The sequence below is a fragment of the Biomphalaria glabrata genome, chromosome 3 (assembly GCF_947242115.1).
Source record: "Biomphalaria glabrata chromosome 3, xgBioGlab47.1, whole genome shotgun sequence".
In the NCBI taxonomy this organism is placed as follows: Eukaryota; Metazoa; Mollusca; class Gastropoda; family Planorbidae; genus Biomphalaria; species Biomphalaria glabrata.
The window spans coordinates 1,005,919-1,018,955 of NC_074713.1; the positions used below are offsets into that span (position 1 = coordinate 1,005,919).

At 33.2% G+C, this 13,037-nt stretch overlaps 1 protein-coding gene across 4 annotated transcripts in view; it reads right to left on the reverse strand.

The window, feature by feature from the left end:
- The window catches only part of LOC106052623 (uncharacterized), a 67,181-nt gene that overhangs the window by 4,486 nt on the left and 49,658 nt on the right, over positions 1 to 13,037 (reverse strand). The window contains exons 19-28 of one of the 4 annotated variants that reach the window (XM_056022820.1): positions 12,027 to 12,169; positions 8,893 to 8,979; positions 8,061 to 8,144; positions 7,060 to 7,116; positions 6,871 to 6,963; positions 5,169 to 5,290; positions 4,887 to 4,936; positions 4,320 to 4,361; positions 2,702 to 2,722; positions 53 to 167 (exon numbers count right to left, since the gene is read on the reverse strand). In XM_056022820.1, coding sequence (XP_055878795.1) covers positions 53 to 167; positions 2,702 to 2,722; positions 4,320 to 4,361; positions 4,887 to 4,936; positions 5,169 to 5,290; positions 6,871 to 6,963; positions 7,060 to 7,116; positions 8,061 to 8,144; positions 8,893 to 8,979; positions 12,027 to 12,169 — 814 coding nt within the window. The remainder of the gene's footprint in view (positions 1 to 52; positions 168 to 2,701; positions 2,723 to 4,319; positions 4,362 to 4,886; positions 4,937 to 5,168; positions 5,291 to 6,870; positions 6,964 to 7,059; positions 7,117 to 8,060; positions 8,145 to 8,892; positions 8,980 to 12,026; positions 12,170 to 13,037) is intronic. The other 3 variants (XM_056022822.1, XM_056022821.1, XM_056022823.1) reach the window with 3 other exon arrangements.

Here is a 13,037-nt window from a genome sequence, read left to right on the forward strand (position 1 = left end):
GCTTGTTATATCCAACAATTCAAAACTAAGACATTAAAAAACAAAGACTTACACTTCAAGACGCACTTTGCAATAAATTTCAGTCGCTGTATTTGGGAAATTACCACGAACTCGAAGAATTTTTCCAGTGACACTAAATAATTTGTCACTCACAGAGGCTGAACTATCTGCAAGAAGAAATCAAAACCTCACATAATGAAATAGAGAACTAGAAATATTTGTTTAAAAAATATGCAAATATTTAAAGTGCATCGTTATAATTATAATTCCATCATTTTCAATATGACATTATATACTGGGGGGATTATCATCACTGCTATTTAATTTTGTAAGCAGATCCTAAGTGACTTGGTTTTTCAATAAACTTGGATTATCAAAAATTGCCGAAATTTTTTGTTGTTGACAATCATATGTTTGTAATACATCAAGTAATGTACCGTATACATTTTATATGTGCATTATTCTAGACCTAGTGTTTGTTACAAATCATGTTCAGAATTAGTCTTTGCAAGTATTACCATAATTAACTAATATACAAAATGTATGATCTAATAATCAAATTTATTAATACCTATTTTTTTTTAAAGAATGTCTTCATTTAATAAGAAAATGTCACCTATCACCATGACAACCAGTTTCCAAATTTTGAACTTATTCTATTTAGAATAAAAATATGAAGCTTAGATTTAAAAAAAAAATCACTGACTACATTTCAGTACCAGTATTTCTAAACATGCATGTGAACGATTTGACAAACAAAGTATTAGTAGCACAGAGCAGCAAGTTTCAAATGTGCCATGCAAATAAGGTTAGATAAAAGTGAATAGAAAAAGAAAATGACCTTGCAAGAATAAACAAATTTAAAAAAAAAATTAAAAACATGAAATTATTGCTAAAAAAATACAGTTACAAAAATTCTATAAAGACACAAGTAGGTTTGTAGACACAATGAAACAAATGTATCATCGAATTTGTGAAGTTCTATTATGGATGGAATGGATGGCTGCCTGGTCATGCAGTTTGCGCGCTGGACTGTTGTTCGGATTTATCGACGGTTCAAACCCTACTCGCTCCCATCCCCCGCCGTCCTGCGGGAGGTTTGGACTAGGAAGTAAACTATCTTCAACTCTGAAGGAACATCCGAAACATGTAAAACAAAAAACAACATTTATTACACATACAATACAAATTGTTGACTTTACAAGCCCCCTGCGAGCATTCCTGTCTAGATAGTCAGAGGATAGGAAGCATAAAGACCTAGTCAAAATGACTTAAAAAGTCTTGCATATCATAGGGTCTCAAACCCTGCAATAAACCCGTCTAGCAGAAAGATGAAGTTATTCAAATGATTTGACAGGTTAATAATAGGAAGATATTTTTAAAATCAGATATTACAATGGACAGTGCTAAATCTAGTACGGGTTCTGTTTTAGTGGTTCTTGAATGAAATACATAAAATCTCCAGTTGAGATATTTTTTTTTAAGCTCATTAGTATTACACTTAATACTGATGCTAGTAAAACTAATCTAGACACGGTGAACATCTTTGCATCAATGAATATTATTAACTTGATTTGCAGTCATATTTGGCTGAAGGAATAGAGATGAGCTTCTAGTATCAAGTGTGGAAGAGTGGAGCAATACATTTCCTCTCGAAGTTAGAATTTCCAACCCAACTACAACAATCATGTCACTGGTGAGGAGGGGGAGGGGGCAGATCTATCTGGTTAAAAAAAAACATCTTAAAAATAATCACATTTGTGAAATTGAATCTAACTTGCCACCATCTTGGTTTCTTGAGTTTGAGTTTAGGCACATCGGCACAATTTATAGGCCATGTCGTGCCCATAATCCTTTAAGGATCACTCTCCCTTTATATAACAAGGGCTAAATTCTATCCAGTTAAATCATTAAAAAAAAAAGGTCTATTCACAGTTAAAATAGTAAAGGTAGTAAAAATTTAATAATTTGGTACAAATCTAATGTAAATATTATATGTTCACAATTGATAAATCAGATTCTCCTAGACAACCCCACCTCCCGGACAAAGCCTAGTACCTTCCCAGGGTCGACATTGTCCAATAGTGTTATTAAGTTGTGTGCTCTTAAAAAATTTCTCCCTGACATTTTGGTTTCTTCATGCAATACAAAATAAAAGGAAAGCAAAAACTATTAGACTTATACTGACATTAAATTATATACATTTTTACTTGTTTAGTTGTGAATGGACCTATTTAATAACTTAATTATAGAACATTTAGCACTTGAGCTACAAAGGGGAAGTAACCCTTGAGGAATTATGGGCACAACATGGCCTACATAGTAGCAAGAGAATTTTTTGGTCAAGTTCAGTTCAGATTTTTTTTTTCAGTTTATTAGAGGTGGGACTTGAAATGTGTGTGCCATCAACAAATATATGTGTTTTATTTATATAAGTATGCTTTAGTGTCTACTTATGTATATGTAACATAGTTACAATAGTTTGAAAAATGTCAAGGACATTACCAAATTCCAGCACTAACATACATAGAGACGGAGCACATTCAAAGAAGAAAATTACAAAGTAAAAAACTGAATGCGACTACCATAAACTGAGTGCTCAAATCAAGCCATGATTTTGAAAAAAAAAAAAAGCATTAATTGATTAAATTTTCAGATGCACCTTAAGTTGAAAAAAAAGTGCATTTAATTTCTTACTTACGCCTGCGAAACCTTAGTCTAACTAAACAATGGTTGTGAAAAGTTTTACTAAACAATGGTTGTGAAAAGCTTTAACTAAACAATGGTTGTGAAAAGCTTTACTAAACAATGGTTGTGAAAAGTTTAACTAAATATTGGTTGTGAAAACTTTAACTAAACAACGACAATGGTTGTGAAAAGTTTTACTAAACAATAGACTAAGACTAAGACTAAGACTGCTTTATTGATCCTTACGGAAATTTGTTGTGATTACAAGGACTCGTTTCTCATATAAAGACAACACAACGAAAAATACACATAAATACAACAGACAACATAAAGAGTTCATTCAGCGACTACACACAGGTATCTTGGTGCATTTCATGTTCCCTGATCAATGAGTGGCGGTGATAGAGTCTGACCGAGTGAGGTACGAACGAGTTTTTGTACCGCTCCGTTCTTGTTTTGATTGACAGCAGTCGCCCACTGGCGACCTGGCGTAGTTCTGATGGAGCGGGTGGCCGTTGTCTTCCAAGATTTTTTCGATTTTTCTTAGGCACGTTTGTTCAAAAAGTTCCTTTAAATGTGGTAATGTTGTGAGTGTAATTTTTGATGCTTTTTTAATGATGTTTTCTAGACGTTGCAACAGTTTAGATGAGGCGTTGCCTTGCCAACAACTTATTCCGTATGTTAGCAGATTTTGTACAGTCGCGCCGTAAAATGTCTCAAGGATCTTCTTATTTAATTTAAAACTGTTGAGTTTGTATAGAAAAAAGAGTCGCTGGGCTGTTTTCTTTGTCAGAGTTCCAAGGTGGTCTTCCCATGAAAGCTTGTTGTTGATGATAATGCCTAGATATTTATATGCCTTTACTTGTTCTATAGATGTAGTGTTTATTTGCAGTTCACGTATAGTTTGTTTTTTCTTTCTAAAATCTATTATAAGTTCTTTAGTTTTTGTTACATTCAGTTCTAGAAAGTTGTCGGTGCACCAGTTTGTAAACTCTTCTATCGAGCTTCGATACTGAGTTTCGTCTCCTGAAATAAGACCGACTATGGCAGTATCATCAGCGAATTTAATGAGTTTAACTGAGTCATAGATGCTTCTTATGTCATTAGTGTAAAGAGTGTATAGCACAGGAGAAAGTACACAACCTTGTGGAGCACCCGTACATAGTACTCGAGTTGACGATTTGGTGTTGTTGACTTTAACATACTGGGGCCGTTGGGTTAAAAAGTTTAGAACCCATGCTTGCAAGTAAGGGCTTACATTTAAGTTAATCAGTTTGTTGTCTAAATAAAAATTGTTGAAAAGTTGCTCAATATAAATACAACAATTCGTAGGGATTCTATTAATGAAACAAATAATATTTTAGGTGGGAACAATATATATATATATATACATCTAAGTGATGATAGACAATACTGACTCTTTCAAATATAAAATGTGCCATCTCAATTCTGAGTCATCCGAGTTAGTAATACCATTAGTGCAAGTACCATAAATTGTCAAGTGAATAAAGCACAAACAAATGTCTAGGGGGAAAATAAAACACGTAAGGGCATTCCTAGCTATAAATAGAAATGCTCAACCAATTCGTTAATAACTATAAAATATTTATTGTGTTTTGTTTCGTTCTCACCTGAGAATGTTTTTAAATTCATTTGAGAGTTATGGTACCTCTCTAGGGAAACAAATATTAAATTTAATGATGATGTATTCCTTCTGAGTCTTAAAGTATATCTGAAAATGTATATCTTAAGTGACGTATTATATTGCTTGTGTGACATGACAATATATAGCTTCTTTGACATGAAATGCATAACTTATGTGTCATTACAGTTTAAAATTGACAGTTTCTGTGATGTCACATGACAACGTCAAGCTTCTGTGATGTCACATAACAATGTATAGCTTCTATAATGTACATGATAATGTATAGCTACTATGATGTGACATGATAATGTATAGCTACTGTGATGTGAAATAACCATGTATAGCTTCTGTGATGTGACTTGACAATGTATAGCTTCTGTGTATTGGTCAAATAGTTTAGATCACAATTAACTAGTATCACTATAAAACCTTAGTGTTATGAGCTTAGAATGATATAATACAACAGAGTCCTACTTCCAATCACATTGAATCACTGCATTTATTATTAAACAAGACAGAACAAAAAGGAATGAGAGCTACATAAAGTACTTACTGAGTGAAGCTCTGTCTCCTAATCTCTGTAACATGTTGATAGAGTTGGACCTGAAAGTTAAAAACAACAACTAATAACATTCACATTTACATTATTTCTAAATTTATATTAGTATTTCCTTATTACTTTGATTTTTAACATATAGATGGCATCCACCAGAATCTTGTGTTGTCTTTTTACAACTTACAGAGATTTAAACTACAACTTGAGATTCAATGCCGTACCATCTACTACTGTACCATCCTGTCATCAGAAAAGTAAATTAAACTGTGAATAACTCACGAGTCAGCTTTTGTCATTCTCATCCTCGGCAAAGTTGAGGATTCCACTGAGCCATTGATTGGATGGTCATGATCATGTGATGCTGCATCGGATGGAGCTCTCTTGACCTTAGTTTGATGACCCTAGACACACACATGCATGAGAATCATTGAGAGAAGACTGGAAGGTGAGGGACAATTAACACTTTCCTCGGGGGTAAGACACAAATGTTACTGTTTACACATTGAATCGTTTACACTTGGAACTATTTGAATTTATAAGTATGAACAATGATCCCTCATGAGTGAATTCATCAATTCTAATGGTCAATACTTTTAAGACAGTAAACTCTCAAATTTGAAAGATAAAGATCAGAAGTGGACTTGTATTTTGTTTTAAAGTGGACACTGTATTTTGTTTTAAAGTGGACACTGTATTTTGTTTTTAAAGTGGACACTGTATTTTGTTTTAAAGTGGACACTGTATTTTGTTTTAAAGTGGACACAATATTTTGTTTTAAAGTGGACACTGTATTGTGTTTTAAAGTGGACACTGTATTTTGTTTTAAAGTGGACACTGTATTTTGTTTTAAAGTGGACACTGTATTTTGTTTTAAAGTGGACACTGTATTGTGTTTTAAGTGCATGGTAACATAGACACATTGCACTGAAGAAGTTTACCTGAAAACAAAGTATCAAGAGTCTTGGTTCGGATGGAATGACACTAGTTAAATTGCACTACTAGATACCATACCAATTCTCCTATACCTATGTGGTTCCAAAGGTTGTTATGCCAGAAGGGGTAATGGACATCAGCTCTCTGCTATCTATAATATACTTCCAATTACATGCATCTCAAATAGCCTCTAACATCCAGGCCAACTCCTGGACTTCACATGTGACCCTGATATTGGGTCTGGCAGAAGTTATCAAAAAGACAAAGGAAAGCAACTGGCACCTTAACCAGTAAGATTCAGACAGAAGGGGGCTCATTAGCCCTGGCTGGCTACCCACTTAGGAGAAGGAAAACCTATGTTGCCTCGCAGCTACCCAAAGAGCTCGGGAGTCATTCCTGAGGAAAAAAACAGTAACCAGTGACATGCTACACCCTGGCCCAACCTGTGACTCCACTCGTCCCAAATTGTATCAGATCACTGCAGTTCCTATGAACACATTAGCTGTGTGGAGGGGGAGGGGGGGGGGGGTATCTGCTGCGCGGGCAACATCGTTCTAACCATAGCTTTCAACCCATTTCTATTATCATTCTAGCTTTTATATAGCGCTACTTTCATGCTTATAGCATGCTCAGAGCGCTTTTGGTCCAATCTCATTTGTGGACCGGTGGGGGGGGGGGGGGGAGGGTGTATCTAAGAGTTGGTTTTCCGTGCTTCCTTTAGGCGCTCAGTAAACACAACTCTGCCCGAGTCGGGTGTCGAACCTCGAGCCCCCTTCTAGGTAGCCAAGCCAAGCCAAGTTCAAGCGCACTTAGCCTCTCGACCACGCTTCCCACTTTCTATGAGATGAACCATAGTCCCTCCAGAACAGAAGATCATCTATCTATGTACAATTCTTATTATGTAAGCCTAATTGTATTATACACGTGCACCACAACGTAGGGTTGGAGATGTTTAAAATGATAGCGCTTCAGCCTAAAGTTTTATTAAAATGATGTGTGTCAAAGGTTACCAGTCTCCTACAATGGAAGTAACAAAAGTTACACTTACCTTCGGAGGTGACTGGAGAAACAGACTCTGATGCTCTATGCTGCTGATGGAACTGTTGGTGATGTCAAGACCTGGTGCTGCCTGATGAGATGGCTGAAGAAAATACAATGAAACTTGTGCTGGAATGACTGCGTCATAAAAAGTGTTCTAATGTCATTGTAAATGTGTAAGCCCACAATTATCACTCACCATTAAAGGTGGGTCAAATACTTCTTCTGGTGATGGGGTACTGTCTTTCATTTTACTCTGAAATATTGATTGAAGAAAACAAAAAATGTGGGTTAAAAAAGAACAAGCTATTAAGTAACAAAAAAAACTTTATTGGGACCAAGTACTTTGGGTTTTGAGTTTTGGGCACATCGGCAAAATTTAGGCCATGTCATGCCCTCCAAGTACTTTGGTACAAGACTAATATTCTTGATAGACTTCATGGCTCTAATAGACTTGATGCCTCTGATAGACGATGCCTCTGATAGACTTGATGGCTCTTATAGACTAAACTCATGTGATCTCAGCATAATATCAATAAATCAAAGATTGGAAGATATTTTTATGATTTTGAGCTAGTCAGTCAAACAGACTAGAAAGGTAAACTTAAAGATTCAGAGATTTATTCAGGTTAACCCTTAAAGTGCTGAGCTGTTTTACAATGAGTGCATACAAAAGGGAATTACAACTCTAATGCTTGGAGGCTAAACTACCACACAGGCCTAAAGGGTTAAAGGAAAGAAGAAGGTCGGAAGCGCACATTTCTTTTTCCCCATTTTCCTTTGACCAAAGTTCTCAGAATCAGCCCAAAAAACTTTGAGCACAGTCTCATTCAAATTAACAGCAATATTACAATAGAGCTTTCTGTAGGATGTCCTAGTTAGGTCCTTGCAGAAATAGGAGAAAATAAGTCTCACACTTTGCAAGTGATCCAAGCAACAGAGAGACCAAATCTCTTTAGAACAAGAAATAATTGAAGATTTATAAAGAAACTTAGCAGCGTGTGTCAATCTCTAGTGATGGAGTTATGAAAGTTACAGAATTTACAAAATAAAAAGTAAATATGAGAAAAAAAAAAAGATTATTATTTACCTCATTTGTTTAAAAAAATAGTGTATCAATGTTATGTTAGTATATACCTCCGCTAACATCTTAAAAGTATATCTATAGTGTATCTGATATTACCTCCCTTATTAACTTACTAGTGTATCTTTAGCAATAACTTGACATTTGAGCTGCAGTTTGCCATTTTTTATTTTATCCAGTGAATACCATTCTGATGTACCCTGGGAATGTAAATTTAAAATATTTTTTAAAAGACGAATATTTCTAAAAGTAAATTGTACTAGTTCTTATTTTATTGTTATATAGTTGACCCTTGATAGTTTGATACCAGTACTTTTTAATCCAACACCCTCAGTAATCCTACCCGGCAACAAAGTTTGCTTCAGCTGCACATGCGTGTCACGCTAACTTTTGGTAATCATTTTCGATAATCCAACACCACCCAGGTCCCATAACTGTTGGACTATCAAGGGTCAACTGTATACCGGATTTTTTTGTTCTTGTTTTCCTAATGTTCAACTTAGTGTTTGAGTACAATATTGTCTAAAACAACCAATGACCTGAACTATTTTCTTTATCAAATCAATCTGCAACTAGATAATGTGTTTCACTTTGTTCTGGGATAACATCATAAAAAATAATTTTGCAATAGCTCAATGACATGCTATGACAGTTTATAACATGATTGTAAAACAGTTTATAACATGATTGTAAGACAGTTTATAACATGATTGTAGGACAGTTTATAACATGATTGTAGGACAGTTTATAACATGATTGTAAAACAGTTTATAACATGATTGTAAGATAGTTTATAAAATGATTGTAAGACAGTTTATAACATGATTGTAAAACAGTTTATAACATGATTGCAAGATAGTTTATAACATGATTGTAGGACAGTTTATAACATGATTGTAAAACAGTCGACTACAGCATGAAAGATTGTAAGTTGTATGAAAGTGTTACTTTTAAAGACAGCTCCTTCAGCTCATCCAAACTTAGTCTCAATGTGCCCATAAAGTCTTTAGAGATGACGTCTTTGTCAAACACATCCTAGAAATAAAAACACAGAATTAAATCCAAACCATGAAACATAAAAATAACTGATATAGGACAAGAAATGTAATAGCTAATACAAGATAAGAAATGTAATAGCTGATACAAGACAAGAAATGTAATAACTGATACAAGACAAGAACTGATACAAGACAAGAAATGTAATAACTGATACAAGACAAGAACTGATACAAGACAAGAAATGTAATAACTGTACAAGACAAGAAATGTAATAAATGATACAAGACAAGAAATGTAATAAATGATACAAGACAAGAAATGTAATAACTGATACAAGACAAGAAATGTAATAAATGATACAAGACAAGAAATGTAATAAATGATACAAGACAAGAAATGTAATAACTGATACAAGACAAGAAATGTAATAAATGATACAAGACAAGAAATGTAATAACTGATACAAGACAAGAAATGTAATAAATGATACAAGACAAGAAATGTAATAACTGATACAAGACAAGAAATGTAATAAATGATACAAGACAAGAAATGTAATAACTGATACAAGACAAGAAATGTAATAAATGATACAAGACAAGAAATGTAATAACTGATACAAGACAAGAAATTTAATAAATGATACAAGACAAGAAATGTAATAGCTGATACAAGACAAGAAATGTAATAACTGATACAAGACAAGAAATGTAATAGCTGATACAAGACAAGAAATGTAATAACTGATACAAGACAAGAAATGTAATAGCTGATACAAGACAAGAAATGTAATAGCTGATACAAGACAAGAAATGTAATAACTGATACAAGACAAGAAATGTAATAGCTGATACAAGACAAGAAATGTAATAACTGATACAAGACAAGAAATGTAATAGCTGATACAAGACAAGAAATGTAATAGCTGATACAAGACAAGAAATGTAATAACTGATACAAGACAAGAAATGTAATAGCTGATATAAGACAAGAACTGATACAAGACAAAAAATGTAATAGCTGATACAAGACAAGAACTGATACAAGACAAGAAATGTAATAGCTGATACAAGACAAGAAATGTAATAGCTGATACAAGACAAGAAATGTAATAGCTGATACAAGACAAGAAATGTAATAGCTGATATAAGACAAGAACTGATACAAGACAAAAAATGTAATAGCTGATACAAGACAAGAACTGATACAAGACAAGAAATGTAATAGCTGATACAAGACAAGAAATGTAATAGCTGATACAAGACAAGAAATGTAATAGCTGATACAAGACAAAAAATGTAATAGCTGATACAAGACAACAAATGTAATAGCTGATACAAGACAAGAAATGTAATAGCTGATACAAGACAAGAAATGTAATAACTGATACAAGACAAGAACTGATACAAGACAAGAAATGTAATAGCTGATACAAGACAAGAACTGATACAAGACAAGAAATGTAATAACTGTACAAGACAACAAATGTAATAGCTGATACAAGACAAGAAATGTAATAGCTGATACAAGACAAGAAATGTAATAGCTGATACAAGACAAGAAATGTAATAACTGATACAAGACAAGAAATGTAATAGCTGATACAAGACAAGAAATGTAATAGCTGATACAAGACAAGAAATGTAATAGCTGATACAAGACAAGAAATGTAATAACTGATACAAGACAAGAAATGTAATAACTGATACAAGACAAGAAATGTAATAGCTGATACAAGACAAGAAATGTAATAACTGATACAAGACAAGAAATGTAATAGCTGATACAAGACAAGAAATGTAATAACTGATACAAGACAAGAAATGTAATAGCTGATATAAGACAAGAAATGTAATAACTGATACAAGACAAGAAATGTAATAGCTGATACAAGACAAGAAATGTAATAGCTGATACAAGACAAGAAATGTAATAACTGATACAAGACAAGAAATATAATAAGTGATACAAGACAAGAAATGTAATAACTGATACAAGACAAGAAATGTAATAACTGATACAAGACAACAAATGTAATAACTGATACAAGACAACAAATGTAATAACTGATACAAGACAAGAAATGTAATAACTGATACAAGACAACAAATGTAATAGCTGATATAAGACAAGAAATGTATATAGATGGATACCATGACAGAGAACCTAATTCAATATCAATATCAACTTAACACAGGCTAAGTAACTGTACAAGTTCCAGATCATCACTTTTTTTTTTCCACATTTTTTGGTAAAAAGACATCTTTACATTTACAGTTGTTATGATAGATTTATTGACATCAAGATCAACGTTCAAACTTAAACTACTGATTGTATTGATTTCCTGATTGGTGTCTTTTGTTTTACAAGTTTTTTCCTTCAGAATTAAAGATGATGACATTCTGACCAAAACTTCTCACAGGATGGTGAAGGATAACAGGGGGTTAGGTTTGAACCAGAGACCATCAGGACAACAATCCAGGGCACAAATCACATGACCATGAAGGAATCCAATAGATAATAATTGCCTGTATCATCAGTTAAAATAGTTAAATGTTTACAAATGCTGTGAGCAGAAATAAAGAAAAGGCTCAGTGGCCAGTCATTTGATCTTGATGCGAAGTTGGCACAATGTGCTCAGTGTCTTGACAATTAGTGACATGTGCATTGATAGCACTAGGTTTGAACCATCAGGACAACAGTCTAGGGCACAAATCACATGACCATGAAGGAATCCAATGGATATTAATTGCATGTATCATCAATTAAAATAGTTAAATGTTTACAAAATCTGTGAGCAGAAATAAAGAAAAGGCTCAATGGCCAGTCATTTGATCTTGATAAGAAGTTGGTACAATGTGCTCACTGGTTTGACAATAAGTGACATGTACATTGATAGCAGTGGGGGCAAAGTTGAGTTTCTATGTATATAGGTGCACTCTACATCTGGTTCTATAACAAGTCTTTAAATTGTTATGTGGAAAATGTTTTCAAAAAAATAATTAACATTTAAAGTAACTTCATAATAACATTTGAATTTTAGTACTTTAGCATTAAGCATTAATGTGACATTATATACGTACAATGGTCAAATTGTGAGCATCCACAAGTGACATCTCCAGTGTAACTGTTTCATTCCATTTAGGGAACAAAGTTTTTTTCTTGACAGACGTGGTAAAAACTTTTTTGTCTTTCACACTGACAATACAGAATGGATCACTGAAGCCTGCAAGATGTAGAGACGAGTATTATTTCTTTTTAAAATGACTTCTGCTGCTAGATGTCTAAAAGTAGAGGAGTATATTTGTTTTTAAATTGACTTCTGCTAGATGTCTAAAAGTAGAGAAGTATATTTGTTTTTAAATTGACTTCTGCTAGATGTCTAAAAGTAGAGGAGTATATTTGTTTTTAAATTGACTTCTGCTAGATGTATAAAAGTAGAGAAGTATATTTGTTTTTAAATTGACTTCTGCTAGATGTATAAAAGTAGAGAAGTATATTCGTTTTTAAATTGACTTCTGCTAGATGTATAAAAGTAGAGGAGTATATTTGTTTTTAAATTGACTTCTGCTAGATGTATAAAAGTAGAGAAGTATATTCGTTTTTAAATTGACTGCTGCTAGATGTCTAAAAGTAGAGGAGTATATTTGTTTTTAAATTGACTTCTGCTAGATGTATAAAAGTAGAGAAGTATATTCGTTTTTAAATTGACTGCTGCTAGATGTCTAAAAGTAGAGGAGTATATTTGTTTTTAAATTGACTTCTGCTAGATGTATAAAAGTAGAGAAGTATATTCGTTTTTAAATTGACTGCTGCTAGATGTCTAAAAGTAGAGGAGTAGATTTCTTTTTAAAATGGCTTCTGCTAGATGTCTAAAAGTAGAGGAGTAGATTTCTTTTTAAAATGGCTTCTGCTAGATGTATAAAAGTAGAGGAGTAGATTTCTTTTTAAAATGGCTTCTGCTAGATGTATAAAAGTAGAGGAGTATATTTGTTTTTAAATTGACTTCTGCTAGATGTCTAAAAGTAGAGAAGTAAATTTTTTTTTTAAATTGACTTCTGCTAGATGTATAAAAGTAGAGAAGTAAATTTGTT